Raw genomic sequence first — 18,278 nt, forward strand, 5'->3', positions numbered from 1 at the left:
AAGCGGACACGTTTATACGCAGAAATTATATTCTAATGACAGCAACAAACCAACATTAAATAAACCGATGTGCACATTGCAGGATTTTATGACACAAATTAAAGGAGACATAAATTGGCTCCCTTTTTAAAATATTGTATAGGTAATGAGACGTTATGTAAACCTCTTTGCACGCTAACTTTGAGTATGTCTGTGTATTCTAAAACGAACGTATTAAAACGCGTTTTGCAGTATACGGTGGCGCGCAGCTGCAGTTACGACGCGCGGCCGCTAGATGGCGCACGCGGCGCAACAACAAGCGGTGGGAGTGCGCATGCGCAAACGTCGGAGCTTTGAAATCATGGCGGCAGGCGGCTTGTGCGTGACGGAGTCGTGGATACGAGGGAAGCTTCGCCTGCGGCATCGCTGTCTAGGTAGCGCTGCGTCGCGTCGCGTCACAGTGTGGACTCTCTCTCTGTGTCCGCCTCTCTTTGATAGTTGTTCTTCTGCGCCATTTTTCCAGCGGATGTCCGAACGCTGCGTCTGGCAGGAACAGACAACGAGAAAATAAGCCACTTGGGGTCATCTCTGAAGAACTTCGTTCGCCTAAAGTCCCTGGACCTCTCTTATAATGCCCTCGTTTCTGTTGCAGTAAGTGTAAAAACGAGGTCATTTCTACTGTGATGTCAATTCCTAGTGGCCATTGAACCAGACGACCACAAAGTCACAGGATCAAACCCCACTTTACTACCATCGTGTCCCTGAGCGTGACGCTCTGGATAAGGCCGTATGATGAATGTAGTAAATGTAAATGTAATCACAGGATCAAACCCCACTTTACTACCATCGTGTCCCTGAGCACGACGCTCTGGATAAGGCCGTATGATGAATGTAGTAAATTTAATCACAGGATCAAACGCCACTTTACTACCATCGTGTCCCTTAGCACGTCGCTCTGGATTAGGCCGTATGATGAATGTAGTAAATGTAATCACAGGATCAGACCCCGCTTTACTACCATCGTGTCCCTTAGCACGTCCCTCTGGAAAAGGCCGTATGATGAATGTACTAAATGTAAATGTAATCACAGGATCAAACCCCACTTTACTACCATCGTGTCCCTGAGCGTGACGCTCTGGATAAGGCCGTATGATGAATGTAGTAAATGTTATCACAGGATCAGACCCTGCTTTACTACCATCGTGTCCCTTAGCACGTCGCTCTGGATTAGGCCGTATGATGAATGTAGTAAATGTAATCACAGGATCAAACCCCACTTTACTACCATCGTGTCCCTGAGCGTGACGCTCTGGATAAGGCCGTATGATGAATGTAGTAAATGTTATCACAGGATCAGACCCTGCTTTACTACCATCGTGTCCCTTAGCACGTCGCTCTGGATTAGGCCGTATGATGAATGTAGTAAATGTAATCACAGGATCAAACCCCACTTTACTACCATCGTGTCCCTGAGCGTGACGCTCTGGATAAGGCCGTATGATGAATGTAGTAAATGTAATCACAGGATCAGACCCCGCTTTACTACCATCGTGTCCCTGAGCACGACGCTCTGGATAAGGCTGTATGATGAATGTAGTAAATGTAAATGTAATCACAGGATCAAACCCCACTTTACTACCATCGTGTCCCTGAGCATGACGCTCTGGATAAGGCTGTAGGATGAATGTAGTAAATGTAATCACAGGATCAAACCCCACTTTACTACCATTGTGTCCCTGAGCATGACGCTCTGGATAAGGCCATCTGATGTATGTGGTAAATGTAAATTCTACGCAGGGCATTGAACACTTACCAATGCTGGAGGAGCTGGACTTGTACTTCAACCAAATAGCCTCTCTGCAAGACGTCATGATCCTGTGTAATCTCAGAAACCTCCGGGAGCTGGACCTGAGACTCAACCCTTTGGTGAAGACACGGCCAGACTATCGCCTGTACTTGGTGTATGCATTAACACGATTACGCAGGCTGGGTAGGTGTCATCAGCATCATTATCATCATCAGGTTTTAATAACATGTTGTTCATTCTGTTCAACCATACGTATGATTAAACTGTTAAAAAATAACCCAGTGGATAACACGCATGTCCCTGAGCGAGACACTCCAGATGGGCTGCCCCTGTACCTACTGATGGTCGCTCTGGATTAGGCTGCCTGGTATCCGTTGTGAATGTAAACTGGTTAAATATGAGAATATGTGCATCCCAGATGACTGCCCTGTCAGGGACAGAGAGCGGAGAGCCGCCATCGTGCAGTTCACCTCCGAGGCCGGACTGGAGACCAGACAGGAGTCCCGATCCCTGAGCAACACTAAAAGGTACCTCTGTATAAGGCGCCAGTACAAACCGCTGCTTATCCGCCAGTAACGAGTAACCCTGTCTAAAATTGATCAAATACTGACTTACCTTAACCACAGTATTTCATTTATTTTCAGTATTTTCATTAAACATGGGCATTTTCCATTTGTAGACTTGGGAGAGACCAACCCCCAGTTCTAGATATCAACAGTTTCTCAAGTCAAATTAAATTATTGCCACATTCACCCTTTAATGACTATTTTTTGTGTGTTCTACACACAGTGCATTTCAGAGTTCCTTTTGGGAAGACATCGCGCAACACATTATAAGCACACAAAATGCCTACTGTTTTCTTTAAAATGAGGATCATCAAGTTGCTTCTGGTTTGTAGGGGCAGTGATCTGAGAGTGGCAACAGTGAACAGGCTGACCAAAATGCTCTCTGTGCTGGACAGCAACGATGAGGCGGCACTAAACTTTGTCAGCAGACAGAACAGGCCCCAGAAGGCTCCTCAGCAGTCAGAGACAATGTCTTCTGCTCCACAGGGTGAGAGGTCACACGTTTACAGATATGAATCTGCTTCAGAAACACAAGTTGAAGGCTTCATTCCTGAATTGCCGTACCTGAACATATCGGTCAGGGCAGACAGCGCAGGGCTTCATAGTCTTTGATTGCTTGTTTTAAAAGTCCCATGATGTGAATTTCTTTTTGCTTATTTCTTGCTTATAAAATTTCTTTATATAATACTGTATCTGAAGCCACTATTTTACAGCCACTTTGATCCAGCCCCCAACAATGTGATTTCCCAGGACGCGCCGTTTCGGTGTCTGTAGCTTTGAATGCTAATGAGGGAGCATTCGCGGAAATGACGTCATCAGCGCCATTCACCAACCACAATGTCTGGTGCAGACAGGAAGTCGTGTAATAAAATGAACCTACTGGTTCACCAGAGTCTCGTGTGACTGCTTGTGTCACCGAGCAACTGCAATATTTCACTTCACATGCCATCACTGTCGGTGGAGATCATGTTTTAGGGGCGGGTTGGAAATTCTCTGGGTGGAAGATGCATTAGAGACAGGATGTAGCATTTCCCTGTATGACAACATAAGGGGAGACATTCCAGATCTGAGCTGCCGCTCTCTGAACGGTGAAGCAGAACAGCCAAAGCACTCTTTACACCAATCACTGCAGGAACACAGACAGGCCAGGGGAACTCATATTAATGTTAAATTATCTCACAAAGTGACATTTTCATGTCATGGGACCTTTGTGTGTGTGTGGGTGTGTATATATATTTTTTCACTAATTGTGTGAGTCCTAATGATGGGTCTTGGGAAAAACATTTATTGTATTTCTTTTTTTTTTTAATTACACCATATTACACTACAAGGCCTTAATGAAAGGATATTCACATACTTCTTTATTAGCCCGTGAGGCTTTCCTTCAGGAACTTACGGATAACTGCCAGTTCTCTTAATGTCCACTAGAGGTTGACACTTCGCTAAAATGTACCATGTGTAGAATCACACATTAACAACAATGTTTAAAACTAGCGCAGGCCTGTAGTATCTTTGCTGGCTTTCTGTAGTGAACCACGTCTCGTGGTGCTGCGTGCGCTGCTTCCGTATTCCAGCACCTACACAGCCGCGCGTCTCCTTTTAAAAGTCATGTAAATTACAGCTGATGATCTACACCCGAACCTAATGGAGCCCAATTCACTCGGGCTGCACGAACTTGGAGGAACTGTCGTTTAAGTTAAGCTTTACAGGGTTGTCATAAGTTTAGTCATGGAAATTCTTTAGAAGAATGTGTAAGTACACTGATCTGATTGATGTTTCTGTGTATCTGACTAGAATTGCAGATCCAGTCCAACCTTCACGCCTTTGGAAAATCTCCCCGTTCCTTCAGCGGCCCAGTGATGACGACTACTGAAAGACAGAGAGAGGCAATATTGGAAGGCTGTGACAAAGCAACTCTTTTAAATGAAGGGAAGAAGATCAATAAACTCTCAAAAATTCTAGGAAAAATTAATTTTACTCCAGACCCTCGAGAGTCAATGAAGGGGTCACATGGTATGATATCGTGTTAAGATGAAATCTTTTGTTGGACATTCAATGTTTCTTCCTGCATCTTTCTAAATAACCGTTTCGAGTTCATTCATTGATTCATACAGCTTCTGCTTTACTTTCAGATGGCTTGACATGTTGCTTAAATTGTTTAATCGCTTTTAAAATGAATGATGCTTTTTCTTTTTCTCTCTCTGCCGGGATGGAATACGACCAAAAAGCTAATGCTTTACAGACGTCCACTCCCAGTCCCACTGGTCCGACTATTCTGGATGACCAAATCCTCCACCCACCCACACTATCCTACAGACACACTGTGCAGAGTAACAGCACAAACATTACAGCAACAGGCAGACCACACAAGGTGAATGGAGGAATAACACAACTATACATCCATCCATTGATTTATCATGGCTGGTGGTCACAAAAATGTAACAAAGACTGATGAAAAGTGTACGGGGTGGGGAGCTTTAAAATGTTCAACTATGTCTGGAATGACTAAATAATGAATGGTTAATGAATTGGGGACGAGTATTATTCGAAATGGCCCAGCTTTAGGCCTTTTCTGTATTCATCAAACTGTTTATAATTTTTCCAATGTATTTGCCAAGTCATTTTAGTCGTCATGTCATGACCTTTTGTACCATGGAAGTCCGAAGGAAGTGTCCTTTGAGGAGAGGAGTTAGTTTGCGTGAATCCTCCCACTTCCTTTGGCTCTTATCTCCTCTAGGCGGTGGGAGAAATGGATGGCGTTGCTTTATTCTTGTTATAAACCCCAAAGAATGTGATCACGTGCATCCATTTTAAATGAATTTCTAAATAGGGCCATTACAGGAGGCCTCTGGAGCTAATGCTTGGCCTGTTGACTGACCACTGGGCAGACAAGAAAGGCCAATATCAAAACAGACATTTCATGAGTGAGTGTTTCACCCCCTAAACGATTGTAGAAATGCTAAGCAGAGCAAATTTAAACCGGCATACTTTCTGGTTCACCCCATGTCCAATTTTCATGTCCGTAGCTGATGCCGTTAAGATCCTGTCACTGATGGAAGATGACGTTGTGAATGGGGAACGTGAGGTTCAGATGCTGAGACGGGCAATGGACACTTTGAATGCCCAGTCTGAGGAAAGAGACAGGGAGCAAAGGTCAGCGGTTCAGAACCTCTCTGCCAAGCTGAACCAGGCGCATGGCACTATTGTAAGTATGAAAAGAACCCAAGACATTGTTCAGTTTTATTTGACTACACTAATGTACTTGTTATTTTAGTGACGTATGTTGTAATGCTTCATTTTTTTAAATGTCCACAGGAGAACCTTAATCAACAATTGAAAATGATATTGGAGCAGAACGTGTGTCTGCAAAAAGAGCTGATCGAGCTGAAGGAGAGCCTGCTCTCTGCCAGGTCTGAAATAAGAACCAGTGCTAGTGATGATGGTGAGCAATAATGTTGGGGTTCTCTTTTCACATCTGGGCTGAGTGAAGGAAACCCCGAGTTCATTTGGGGGTTTCATTACATGGTGATGACATGGGTGGCAGTTTTACAGAAAGACTGGATTAGTCAGAAATGAAGCATCCGTGCTGTCTGCCCTGGTATACAGTGAAGAAGAACATTCACCATGAGAATTTGTCACACAGCTACTCTGAACTGATGCTTTACTGGTTTTAATAATCCACACTCGGTGTATGAACATATCTGCATTTAACTGTGCTGCAACAATTATATTAGCACACAAAATCAAGTGTTGGATAAAAGTTTCTCAAGTTGTGCTTCTAAAAGGCCAATGATGACTTTTCCTGTGCTGTTCACTGTTCTAGGCCTCTGACGGCTGTGGCCTATGACTGCTAATGGATTGCAGAACCTTGCAAGGCAACATTAGAGCATCGCTCTCTGCACTGTCAGTCCAGAAGCAGTTGCTGTGGTGGCTGGGAGGGGCCAAACGTTAAAACAAGTTTTTCCTTTATTGTATATGGGCACACGTGTTCAATCATGTGCACTGTTACACAAAAACCCGTCTCAAAAACTGATTATTTATAGACAGGAGTAAATTGCAATATTTAAAACCCTGTTTATTGTTTTTGCACCTTAGAAATATTTTTTATTCATTCAACCGGTCATTTACAGAGCTTAGTTCTTACCTGTTCTAACATTTTTTAGTTTGCTTGTTTTGGGTTACAGAAACAACTTAAACATGAAATGTCTTATCAGATGCAATTCACTTGCAGTTTCCTTAAAGATGTCTGTGTTATTGAGTTGATTCATTCTTTACTGTGTCCATTTATCAGCATATTTGGTTTGTGGTTATCGTGGTACACATTTTACATTTACAGCATTTATCAGATGCCCTACAAACAGTAGTTACAGGGACACGGCTCCCCCTGGAGACATTCATGGTTCAGTGTCTTGCTCAGAGACACAATGGTAGTAAGTGGGGTTTGATGGTCGCCTGGTTCATAGTGTTATTACTTTGCTACTACCACTATGTACAGTTTGAGTGTGTATTATACACACAGAACATGCAGTCACTTTTCTCCATTTCAACTATATATTTTCATATGGACTGCATTATGTCCAAATGAAAAAAAACACAATGTCACCACATCATCTCTGAAGTGTCCTGTTGGCTGGCTGCACTACAATGATGAGCAACATCTATGCTCCATGTTTCAATGACAAAATATTATCAGTCACTTTTCTAATGTAAACTCTCATTATGTCACTTTGCCGATTTTAACCAAAATGTTTTCATTCTTCCCTAAAAATATTCTACTGTATAGTACGAAGGCGCGACTACATTAATGAGCATTAAACGAGCATAATAGGAAAGGGTCCTTGATTGGTTAATTACTTCAGTGATTCATACGTTTTAGACGGTAACAGATTATTTTAACTGATGCAGTGACTACCTTCTCATTTCATGAAGGGGTATGTGGGAAGACGCATCCCATGCTCATAGAAACACTGTTTCAGACGGGTCCAAGCCAATGTGGTCAGAATGATCATAGAAAATGGACAACTAAACTCACAGCTCTAACATATACATGCAACAAGAACGCCAAGGACTCGGACTAAACTGTTGTGTAAGAGAGCCACTTGATCATGAAACCCATTTTTTCTTACCCGATGGTAATTGTAGCATTCACCACGCTGTAATTGTGAAAGAATTGTTCAGGAAGCATGTGACATCATTCTCATGAATTGGCTTGACTGAGAATCTTTGGGATGTGCTGAAGAAGACAAATGACGTTTTCCTCTTTTCTGGCATGGCATCGTGTATAACCGTGTCAAATGTAAGCATTAAGAGCAAAGCAATTAACATGAAAGTGAAGAGATTGTCATTGTGATACAGAGCACACGGTGACACAACGAAATGTGTCCTCTGCTTTTAACCGGGGAGTAGTGTGTGGGAACGGTGCTTTGCTCAGTGGCACTTTGGCAGATCGGGATTCGAACCGGCAGCCTTCTGATTACCGCTATAGGCCACCACTGCCCCAATATGAGCCAATAATCCTGTGCTTGGGATAAAGAACAGGCAGGTTGTCCAGACATTTTATATATATATATATATATTCAACAATGCTACAAACCAGGACACACACAAGGTCTTAACAAATGTACTGTGACCATATAACATGCATCAGGGCACAACCGAATGTTATTCTGAAAAATCAGACGTACAAACAGAAGGTACACACCATTTGGCATTAAGCGCACACACATTAAATGCTAGTACAACAATTGTTCAATAAATACGAGCCACTTTCCGTGCAGACCCTACTGGCTAGAAACCTGGGTATGAAAGGTGGGTCTGAAGTAGTCTGAAAAATAGATGTTCTGTAAAAGAATAGGTCTTTACATGCTGTACATTTCAGTTCTCTTGTGCTAGCCAAAGAATGTTGCCGCATTTTTTGAGGTCCGACCCTGCTTTCCTCGGTAAAAATGACGCTGGGCAGTGAAAGACGGAATTTGGCTCTGCTGGCTTTGTAATCATAAATTACTGTAAACATTGTTCCTCATTTTAGGCTGATAAGTTGCAGATATTTAAAGTGCATTTGTTATAAATTACTCAGAAGCATATGACCATAAAACAGTATTTTAAAAATATACCTGGTGTGCAGGTATGCTGCTTGACACAACTGTCGCGAGTGGCAGAAGCACATTTGCACAATATCAATGCGGATATAAATATAGTTTCTATTTGCCCATAACTATGTTATATGACAGCACTTCAAAATAGTTACCAGGTTACAACAGGTAAGGGAGAAAATGGGAATGGCCATAATATGCTTGATTTTGTGTTTAAGTCTAAATTCACTGAATGGTTCTATTAATATCAATTAGTTCAATTTAATACATGTTATTGGTTGTTCTATGGTTTGCAATGCACAGAGAAGACAATTACGCAGCAAGTGGTTTAACGGTAAGCTAACATTTTAGCATATCAATATACTACCATTCCATAAATACATAAATCAGTACCATATAGAAACACCAATAAAATATTACAAAATACAATCTTAAAACCACAGTTCTTTTCTGTACACGCTTCATATTGGCAGTTTCAGTATCATTTGTATAAAAAAAAAAAAAAGTTCCATCCTGACAATCCCATTTTTTTGTGGCCATCTGCTATATTCAGTGGACTAAAACTTGTTCAGAATAATAGCGGGATGAGGGAAGTGATAAACGATGTTCAGAAATTAAATTAAGTTGAATAATGACAGTAATTGAGGTCACAATGGGTAAAAGAATACTGTACAGGTCATTTGTGAAATCAAATTTTGTTCTTTGTAACAATTGATAAATGTTTCCAACTACTAATTTTTAAATACTTATTTGTCTGACAAAGGGAAAAGAACATGTTTTATGATGCTCTGAGACCTTTTCAATCACTCCAATGGTACCAATTTGGGATGCATAATTTGCTAAATGACAGCTCACTAATGAAACTTTAAGATTACATCAAATTAATTAAGTGATTATTATAAGTAGTTTTTCCACGACAGTGTTTTTCAAAGCTCTTGGAACTCCGAGACCCTGTTGCATTAGATCCTACTTTCAGCATTTCAGAGCCCATTTCCTCCCTGTGTTGGTTCTCCTACAAGCACAGAAGTTACTTGCTGTTGGTTAGGAATGTACCGGCTGGTGATGTAAACAGCGTTCCAGTTTTCGAACATCACAGAAACAGGAACTCACGCACAAATAATAATGAGAGGACATGAAACATATCGGAACACGTATCTTGTTGAGCGAGAGGAGTACTTTAGTTGCCGGTTTTGTAATAATATCACAGGCATTAGATAAGGTCTCACAATGGTTTGGGTGGGTGTGGCTTCCCTTGAACCTTTTTTTCATATGACCCCGCGTGTTTGTATCCCGAGACGTATCCGGATGTGTCCACCATCTCCACCCGCCCGGCTTTGCCCTTCCCACGGCCCGTTTCGTCGAAGCGTTCCTTGTGCGATCCGGTGAACTTAGTGGTGTCTGTCAGACGAGAGACTGTGGGAGAGGCCACTGCTCTCTGAGGGAAGAGGAAAGAACAGAGGGTCACAAGGTGAAATCATAAAAAAAAAAAACCTTTCCACTTTCTTTCCAGAGTGTAATCCATCTGCACAGTTTACCCAGTACACCATTCATCAATGTACATTTTTATTTAGGCAATGGACCAATCTCACCGATTTTTAGATTTGCACTTCTCTGATTGGTAATACATACAGCTCCAGGAAGGACCACTGCCTTTCTATTTCTATGGCAGCTATCCACCTTCAGATTTTACTATATTATACACCTTCAGATCAACCGAAACCAGCCAAACAAGGAAAGATTTGGGAAGCAATGCTGAAAGCATTATAATTAGGTTATTTAATAGTGGGTTGGTATAAACTTGTTTAGGTAATTGTTGTGCATTTTGTATTACACATTGTATTATTCAATTTTTTTATTTCAGCTACTAAAATGTTTCTATCAGCGGTAAGATTCTGCTACTGGCACACAAGGGTCATGGATTTTCAAAAAGCTCTGTTTTTAGGTAGAATAGATACTAATCTAATTACAGTGCAAATGTAAAAAATACAACTTCACACACTGTATCCTTCCTAACATGGTCCACTCTATATACAAGAAAAACATATTTATTACAGTCTGCATGCTGAAAAGTTCAGCGTATTTATAAAGAAACTTGTGTATTATACATAAACATTGTGTAATTGTTGTGTGGCATTAGGTTAGACAGACAGGGTGTTACCGTGACACCAGATATGACAGGTGATTTGCCCTCGATCAACTTGAAGACCTCCTCGGACGCCTCTTCAGCAGGTTTGTCTTTAAATCGCTTCCTAGCCAACTCTCCGAGTGCTTCTTTAAACTGGTCGTACGTGATGGTGCGGCATGATTTATTTCTGTAAAACACACACACACACACACACACACCAGTCTTAATTTATACACATGTTACTGCTATAACATGAGTTACAGAAAAGTGACATGCTTCAATCTCTGCAGCAAATACTTGGTGGAAGACGAAAGGCAATGAAAAGAAGTTTGTTATCCCCTAAGCAGTTTCTATTATCTGAAATTGCAAAAAAAAAAAAACACTGTCCTTTCAAATAGTTCCGGGTTCGTTTATTCGTTTTCTGTTCCGTCTGACACTATCTGTGCTCAACACTCACATTAAGAGCTCCTTTAAGGTGAGTTCTGACATTCTCTCAAGGGCAGATGAAGAGGTGTTTGTGTATTAAAGTACCATTCCTTCCCCGACAGCAGCTATAACATTTCTCTGATGTCCCGCGTCCAGCAGCACGCTGCATACTGTTAGCGCTCACAACTGTCTCAGATGTTTACGTTGTCTCACCAGACACATTTACCCCTAAAGGGGGCATGTTTAATCCAACCGTGTCAGGTTGCATTTCCACGGTAAAAAGTGCATAGTAACACAAATACAAACAACCATTGCTGTGGTGATAAATCACCTAAACACGAGTCGATAAAGCCCGCTGTATCCCCGGGCAACCGGCTGTCATAGCAACAGGGCTTGGTAAACACGCCACTTTGGGTTTATTATTAATTTGCGATCTTCGGTGACCACTTTTGTTTGGGCGATCCTTCAGTGGAGAACACTTGGGTGCACCATTCCTCCCTCGGCCTGTTCCACGCTGTCTAATGTCTCATCCCAGCTGGCCTCCCTCTTCTGCAAGCCCGGGAGCTTCAGGACGCAGAAAGGCCTTGACCCATTAATCACTGATGACCTATTTCTACTGATGCATCGTAGGTCAGTAATGAAAATCCACCTAATCTTACATTTAGATGAAATGACCCCGTACTACACACATGAAGCACAATGGTAACTCGCGTTTCTTTCTCAAGCCTCCACAAGGTCAGGGTGCGTGGCCTATAAAGATGGTCTCTAATTAATGCAGAAGGTCAGATCAGCATCTCATGCCTGCAGGCAGGCCCAGCTAAGTGCACGGGCCCTCCCCCACCCAGTTCCTGGCCGCATCCACGGCCAGATGCTCAAATGTATACACATGCACCAAGAGCTGTGAAAATATTCGAGCGGCTCAGTCCAGTCCACAGGAACAACTGTGAGCCCAGAGCGGGGCGGGTTATTCTCTAAACACCACCGTAGAAATCCACGCCCGGTCTAGACGAAATTGGTGCCTTGACGATGCTCGACGAATACGCGTTCATCAGCTTGAATGAGGTTTCAGCAGAGGAGTTATGCTGGATGAAGCAGAACCGGTATCAGCTCGTGGCCAGAGTTCCTGGTCTGCTGTGAAAGCCACCCATTATCTGCTCTTGTGCCAACTGTACGCCATCTTGCAAAATAATCCGCCATTCCCTGATCTCTTTTGCATGAGTTCATCTGGACTGGAAAAATGAAATCATTGCTGCTTTGTTTAACATCACATAATAATGAACGGCGCATCTGAAGAAGGATTACGTCCCCTTTTACTCCCCACTTCATGAGAAATGTCCTCCTCTCTAGCTAGTGCGGTGGAGGCTGCAACGCATTTTATCAGAGCAGTGAGCAATGGTGACTACATCTGGCCTGAAGACGTGTCTGAATAAGAATAAACAGTCTTGACCTCGGGCTCTCTAATCTGAGCAAGGGTAGAACCACCACCATTATGGAATCTGGGCCAAGCACAGAGAATAAATAATCTCTCTGCACAAATATTATTGAGTTAGAATTGTGACCTTAATTGTAAAGATGACATATAAGGAGGCTAGATAGAAGTTGCCAGATGCAAATGAGTTGTCAAATGAGAAATATTATATACACACACACACTTATATATGTAAATTTTGACAAGCCCAATAAATATCAATCAGTATATCAGTATTTGTATAATATAATTGTAGTAATAAATAATAAAAGTGATGATGGAGAAGCTTCTGTTTATGTCTTGTCCATTAACGTGACCTTTTTTGGACAAATATTTAATGAATTTAGTATTAACAATTATGATTTAGTACCTTATCTGCAATACTATTTGTAGAATTGTCACTGATCCTCCCTTGTCCCTGCTGCTATTTTATACTAAAGGTGAAAACTCCCACTGGTTCCCCAACCCCAATTCACAGCACAGAATAAATGTCATACTTGACTTTGGTGAAGACAATGTCCACGTCTGTTAGAGTAATTGTCTTGCCATCGATGACCCCACAGTCTTTGCACAGCTTGGACCAGTTCTTGCCATGCATCTCCTTTCCTGTTGCTCGTGTGTCACCGTGGATGGCGAAGCGACGGAACGATTCCTCCAGTGCGGTAAGTTCCACGGGTGTGGCCGCCCCAGCTCCACCCTCGCTCATGCCATTGGACTCAGACGAGAGACGCTTGGTTGCTCGGTCCTTCGGCTGCTCACTGGGTGGCCTCATGGGGGCATGGTTGTTGTGTTTTGCTGTCTGAACTTTGAACTCCTCCATGTTGCTGAGGAGGGCAATCAAGGCAAGAGAGTAAAAAGAAAGTATTGCAGCAACACACACATAAGGACACACAAAAGAAGGTTCCCGAAGGACTGAAAGGAACTAGATCCTTTCATCGTTGAGCCCTCTGCTACGCCTCCATTATTGATGCATTACAGATTATAGATGATTATAGATTTGATGCATTGATGGTTATAGATTTTTTTCTACAATAGTTCACATGTTTTCAAATACACGAGTTAAGGTCTCATTCACCCGTGTGGACGATTTGATTTGCTATAATAAGCAGAAAAACTGTCTACGTCCAAATGGGCAGAAAATCACCAGGCAACGTCATTGTGATCTAACCGATTATATATTCTGCACTGCATCGATGCAGAATCGCGGTGCATCGATTACATGATTAATTTTAACACCCCTTAGCTACCTCTTATGCTAGTTCTCTTTTTTTCGTCCGATAAGGAAGTGGTCCTGAGTTTGGCCTCTAGCAACCAAGCACCAAGGAGATGAGACAGCCTCTCTGGCACGGAGCTGAGGGTTATTAATAGACACTAATAAACCTGCATGTGTGGAATTCAGGAGCTAGCAGCAACCAGATGGGACACTGGGTCACACGAGACAAACAGGATCTTCAGACGGCCACGGACTACGGGGTTCTGTGCTAACACATAGTATTGTTTCTTTCCTCGTGGCGATCATTCATCTCACTGTGTCCACTGGCCTGTTTCGTTGTCCCATACTCACGTTCGGCCTGTGGTGCCAAAAGAGCGGTCTTTCGCCGGGTCTGTGCTATCAGAAGAGGGAAGTTCTTTCGGCTTCCTGATGCAGCTGGAAAACATGGATGATGTATGTGTGAGTGTATAAGTAAGAAACAAAAAAGACACATGCACATCATGACAACTTGACATTAACATCATATTTCACAATAATTGTGTGAATGAGGCGCATATGGTGCACAGTATTGAATGAGAATTGAAAATGGACGTCTCCATACATACTTTTTACAATGTAGTGCCTGTGATGCTCAGAAGGCAAACAGTTTCTCTCACCAAAATGAGCAGGCTGCGTTCAAACAGCTCGTCTTCCACAATTATTAGAGTTACAACTTGAATTTTATATGTCTGCTGATGTTCCGCAAGTCTTTACAAACCAGCACTGAGACTGAAGGCTTACCTGCCACTCGCTCCCATAACGAATAGGCCTCACATGCCAGCGTCAGCCTTAACGGCTCAGTCCCACACTTTCAGGACGCCGAGCACGGGTGGCACGTGACCTCACCTTGAAACCACGCGGCGACCACTGCACCCAGTGTGACCAGGGCCACACCGCCGACATGCGAGGAGAAGAGGGCCCACCCCTTCATGCGTCGCGGCCGCGCCCCGCACCAGACACTGCTGGACGCTACGGGCTTGAGTAAACGTACTGTATATAACCAACGGCTCTTAAAACCGTTTTTCATTTGACCTCTATTACGCTTTTCATTCCGTCAACAAATAAATGTTACGGCAATCATTCTTAACAATGCCTTTCAGTAGTGGGAAGACCATGGGCCCATTGTACCCTCAAGTGTCAGTCAGTTCTGCCTAGAATGTCATACACACACACACACACACGGTGACATCGCACCGTGTCACGGGCTTCAGAGATTAAATTCTTTCAATGGAAGTGAATGACAAATATGACCAAAATATCTCTACTTGAATTCGATTCTTATCCAACATTGAACAAATTACGAACCAGAAATTAAAAGCCACTACTGTACACCACAAATCATTATACTTATACAGTCTTGTCTGGGCATGCATCTAAGCCAAACCTGGCTGCGGTAAAACCATGAGCAAAAGAACCAGAAGTTCACGCAAAGCTCTGCATGTACAGACAACAGTGGCATTCCTCTCAGCACATACAGCACGGCCTGGCAAACGCTCCTCACACTAATCTAACCCTCTCCACCAGCTATTCAACGGAACCACCCAAAGTCAACCCAGGACAAAGGAGCCTTTTCAACGTCCACATCTGCAGTCAGACACCTCAAGTGGACAAAGTCCTCCACAGAGCAACTAACACAGTCCCAACAATGAGAGCCAGTACATGCATCCTCTTCAAAAAGCAAGTGTTATCATAATCTGACCAATTACGGCCCCAGTTTATATACAAGCATATTAACTTCATATTATTATTATATCCCAATTTTAAATAACTAATGTGAACAGTCTAAGGGGTATATTATTTTATATATAATGTCATTTTTATAAACACACACACACTGTAACAGTGAAAAGTTTGGACACACCTACTCATTTATGGATCTTGTATTTTTTTACATTATGTTAAAACTGAAGACAACTGTGAAATAACACCTTATGTTAGACAACGGGGAAGATTTCCAACAGTCCTGAAGGTTCGTGCTGAACACTTTCTTATCAAAGATATCATTTAAAAAGAGGCGACTCTGAAAAAACAGATTCATCAAACATACTTGATAACATACTCCTCATAAAACAAATACTAAATACGTTTCTTGCATTGGATTCTTCTTCTTGCATTGAATTTCTTCTCCATCTTAGTTTTCATAACCACCACAGAGAAGGTATGTCCAAACTTCTGCAAGGTGTGTGTGTGTGTGTATTAGGCTTTTAACAACTTTTTATTCTTTCAGTCATCTTCACATACACAATCCGAGCTGTCATTCATACGTCCCCTCAATAAAAAATATATAGAGTATAATAAAAGCAATAATACTCGTGACCACACACTGACAGGAGGCTGAATATATTTATATCATTCATAGGTTGCCCAGCAAAATTAAAAACCTTCTATTGGCAAAAAGATATCTGCAGTCACAGCTTTAAACGTGACTCAAACAATCAGATTTTAACTTAACATAATTTTAACTTAATTTGTTTAACAGATCCAAACATATTTCAATTGGCTTATGATATTTTATTGTATTTTTGTATATTTGTATTTTCTGCACTATTTACTACATTCATGTCTGCACTGAAGGAGCTGCTTTTAATCTCACTGTACATGCGTATAGTGACAATAAAAGACATTCTATTCTATTTAGTTCTATTTTATTTTATTCTATTCTATGCTATTCATTTTGCGTAGAGCACGTTTCGTGTTCGTGCACAGATCAGAACGGTGGCTGAGCACATGCTGGCATACATTTCTCTTCTGGGGAAATTGCACAGATGACTGCTTAAACAGTACATTGGCCCATTTTGACCTCCTTCTATTTTTAACTGGTATTCTGTGCAATGACAAGAGCATGTTTTATATTATCTCTCCTTTTCAAGCTAATTCCTTCACACACACACACACACACACACAAAAAAAACCCCAATCAAGCGATAATGTAAGCAGGTAAAGTAAAAAAAAAGTAAAAAAAAAAATACTGAAATAAATAGGGAATAGTGAGATGGGGGCGTGGCCTGGAGGCGCGTCCCACTCAACTGGCCAGGAGGCGCGAGGGCCCATCTGCTCTCGGGTGTGCTGAGCATCTGTGCCATCGCCGCCACCGACCTCATCACTGCCGCCGTTCCAGCGGTGACCCCAGTGCCTCGCCCTTATTCACAATTCACCCGGCCCTTGCTATTGTCATTGTGGCGGTGACAGTAAGTCGCAGTTTGTGCTGATTGTCTAGACGGTACTAGACTGGCATGAGGGTGGGAGAGACGAGGGCTTGTTTCAGGAACGGACTGGACCTTAACGCCACAGAATCTTCTGTCAACTCGCGACTGATAAATGAGTCGGAAACTAAGCCGACTGTGCCTGGTGAGCAGCAGGTTTACACAGAGAGACTCGGGTCTACGCTGTCCCTGCACTGTCCCTGTCACTGTCCCTGTCACCTGGGCTGCATCAATTAAACACAGAGATCAAATAGTGGAAATAATTCTCCCTTTTCCCAAATAAAAGTCTCAATGAAAAGTTAGGAATCAGCATGGTGGGTTACGTTCTCCAGGCTTGTCGGAGGCATCCTTACTGTCCACAGGACCAAAGACAGAATGGGACAGGACACCAATTTACATAATGAGTGTAAGTGTTTATGACAGAAGCAAGCAGACTGAAATCTGGGGCAAGCTGAGGGAATGACTGTGCTCTCCCTTCAAGCGCAGCTAATCTTTCAACATAAGGGGGTGGAAGCATGTATCATCATCATCATCATCATCATCATCATATTTACCAGCCACATTCCCAGGATTCGTCCGCCTTTGATCATTATTAGGTGCCAGTATTTTTTATATAGGAAGCGATCACCATCGATAATAAATGACGCCGAACGGTGATGTTGGCAGAGCCGGACGAGTTACATAAACTTGCCTCGGCGATATTCATGCAGCGGGCCACGTGACCATTGTTATTGTCCTGCGCTCGGCACGTCGCCCGCCGCAGACCATCAGATTGTAAATTACAGATACTGTCATTTATAACAACGCACCGGACGTCACATGTCGCGTTGTGGCATCGTTTCAGACAGGGGGACGATGAGAGCGAAACGAAAGAAGAAACGCGTCCCGTCGGTTTATCACGACACGTTGAACATCGACACGAAACACCGATATCGAGCACGTCGGCGGACAGCTCACCTGCGCGTCCCCGCGTCCCGCGGCTCCGGTCCTACACGCGCATATTTCCGCGCCGCGCGCTCCCGTGCGGACTGGCGCTGTCGCTCGCGGCTCCGCGGGAGGGGCGTGGCGGGAGGGGAGGGGCGTGGCGGGATGCCGCGCGGCGTTCCGCGGGCTGATTGGCTGCCGCATCACCGAGGCGCCGTTCGTTGACGGTCTGTGGTTCGAGCGTCGGACAACGTGTGACGTCGTTTCAGGCCTTTTGAGATCCCGTATATGCAAAACAGAACAGAGAGCCAGTTGCATAAATAATAAAAAAAAAAGATGTATTCATGATGTATTACTGAGCACTTTCAAACGGCGGCTCAAGACCTTCCTCTTTAGAGAATATTTAGAAGAACTTGTAACCTTCTTATTGTCTGAC

At 42.9% G+C, this 18,278-nt stretch overlaps 2 protein-coding genes across 2 annotated transcripts; one reads left to right on the forward strand and one right to left on the reverse strand.

Moving 5' to 3' along the window:
* The first annotated feature begins 62 nt into the window (after nucleotides 1-62).
* Nucleotides 63-7,105, forward strand: cep72 (centrosomal protein 72). The gene is made up of 12 exons (XM_028982053.1): nucleotides 63-142; nucleotides 232-413; nucleotides 503-630; nucleotides 1,777-1,969; nucleotides 2,205-2,313; nucleotides 2,685-2,839; nucleotides 4,147-4,365; nucleotides 4,581-4,723; nucleotides 5,183-5,276; nucleotides 5,379-5,557; nucleotides 5,668-5,794; nucleotides 6,176-7,105. The coding sequence occupies exons 2-12, from the start codon at nucleotides 275-277 to the stop codon at nucleotides 6,181-6,183; spliced, it is 1,494 nt and encodes a 497-aa protein (XP_028837886.1). The 5' UTR covers nucleotides 63-142; nucleotides 232-274; the 3' UTR covers nucleotides 6,184-7,105.
* An 801-nt stretch (nucleotides 7,106-7,906) lies between these two features.
* Nucleotides 7,907-18,271, reverse strand: tppp (tubulin polymerization promoting protein). The gene is made up of 5 exons (XM_028981949.1): nucleotides 17,876-18,271; nucleotides 14,028-14,111; nucleotides 12,961-13,287; nucleotides 10,603-10,756; nucleotides 7,907-9,879 (listed from the first exon to the last, which is right to left on the reverse strand). Exons 3-5 carry the CDS (start codon nucleotides 13,281-13,283, stop codon nucleotides 9,667-9,669), a joined length of 690 nt encoding a protein of 229 aa, XP_028837782.1. The 5' UTR covers nucleotides 13,284-13,287; nucleotides 14,028-14,111; nucleotides 17,876-18,271; the 3' UTR covers nucleotides 7,907-9,666.
* Between the last annotated feature and the right edge of the window lie 7 nt (nucleotides 18,272-18,278).

This window comes from Denticeps clupeoides, chromosome 5 (genome assembly GCF_900700375.1).
Source record: "Denticeps clupeoides chromosome 5, fDenClu1.1, whole genome shotgun sequence".
Taxonomy (NCBI): domain Eukaryota; kingdom Metazoa; phylum Chordata; class Actinopteri; order Clupeiformes; family Denticipitidae; genus Denticeps; species Denticeps clupeoides.

What these genes read in the sequence shown, in the direction of transcription:
- cep72 (XM_028982053.1), top strand. Translation starts at nt 275, where the DNA reads ATGGCGCACGCGGCGCAACAACAAGCGGTGGGAGTGCGCATGCGCAAA. An exon ending in GTCAATGAAGGGGTCACATG is followed by an intron (nt 4,366 to 4,580) that starts GTATGATATCGT and finishes ACGACCAAAAAG; the next exon opens with CTAATGCTTTACAGACGTCC. An exon ending in CAACAGGCAGACCACACAAG is followed by an intron (nt 4,724 to 5,182) that starts GTGAATGGAGGA and finishes ATTTCTAAATAG; the next exon opens with GGCCATTACAGGAGGCCTCT.
- tppp (XM_028981949.1), bottom strand. Translation starts at nt 13,283, where the DNA reads ATGGAGGAGTTCAAAGTTCAGACAGCAAAACACAACAACCATGCCCCC. An exon ending in ATTGTCTTCACCAAAGTCAA is followed by an intron (nt 10,757 to 12,960) that starts GTATGACATTTA and finishes TGTGTTTTACAG; the next exon opens with AAATAAATCATGCCGCACCA. An exon ending in CTGTCATATCTGGTGTCACG is followed by an intron (nt 9,880 to 10,602) that starts GTAACACCCTGT and finishes CTCTTCCCTCAG; the next exon opens with AGAGCAGTGGCCTCTCCCAC.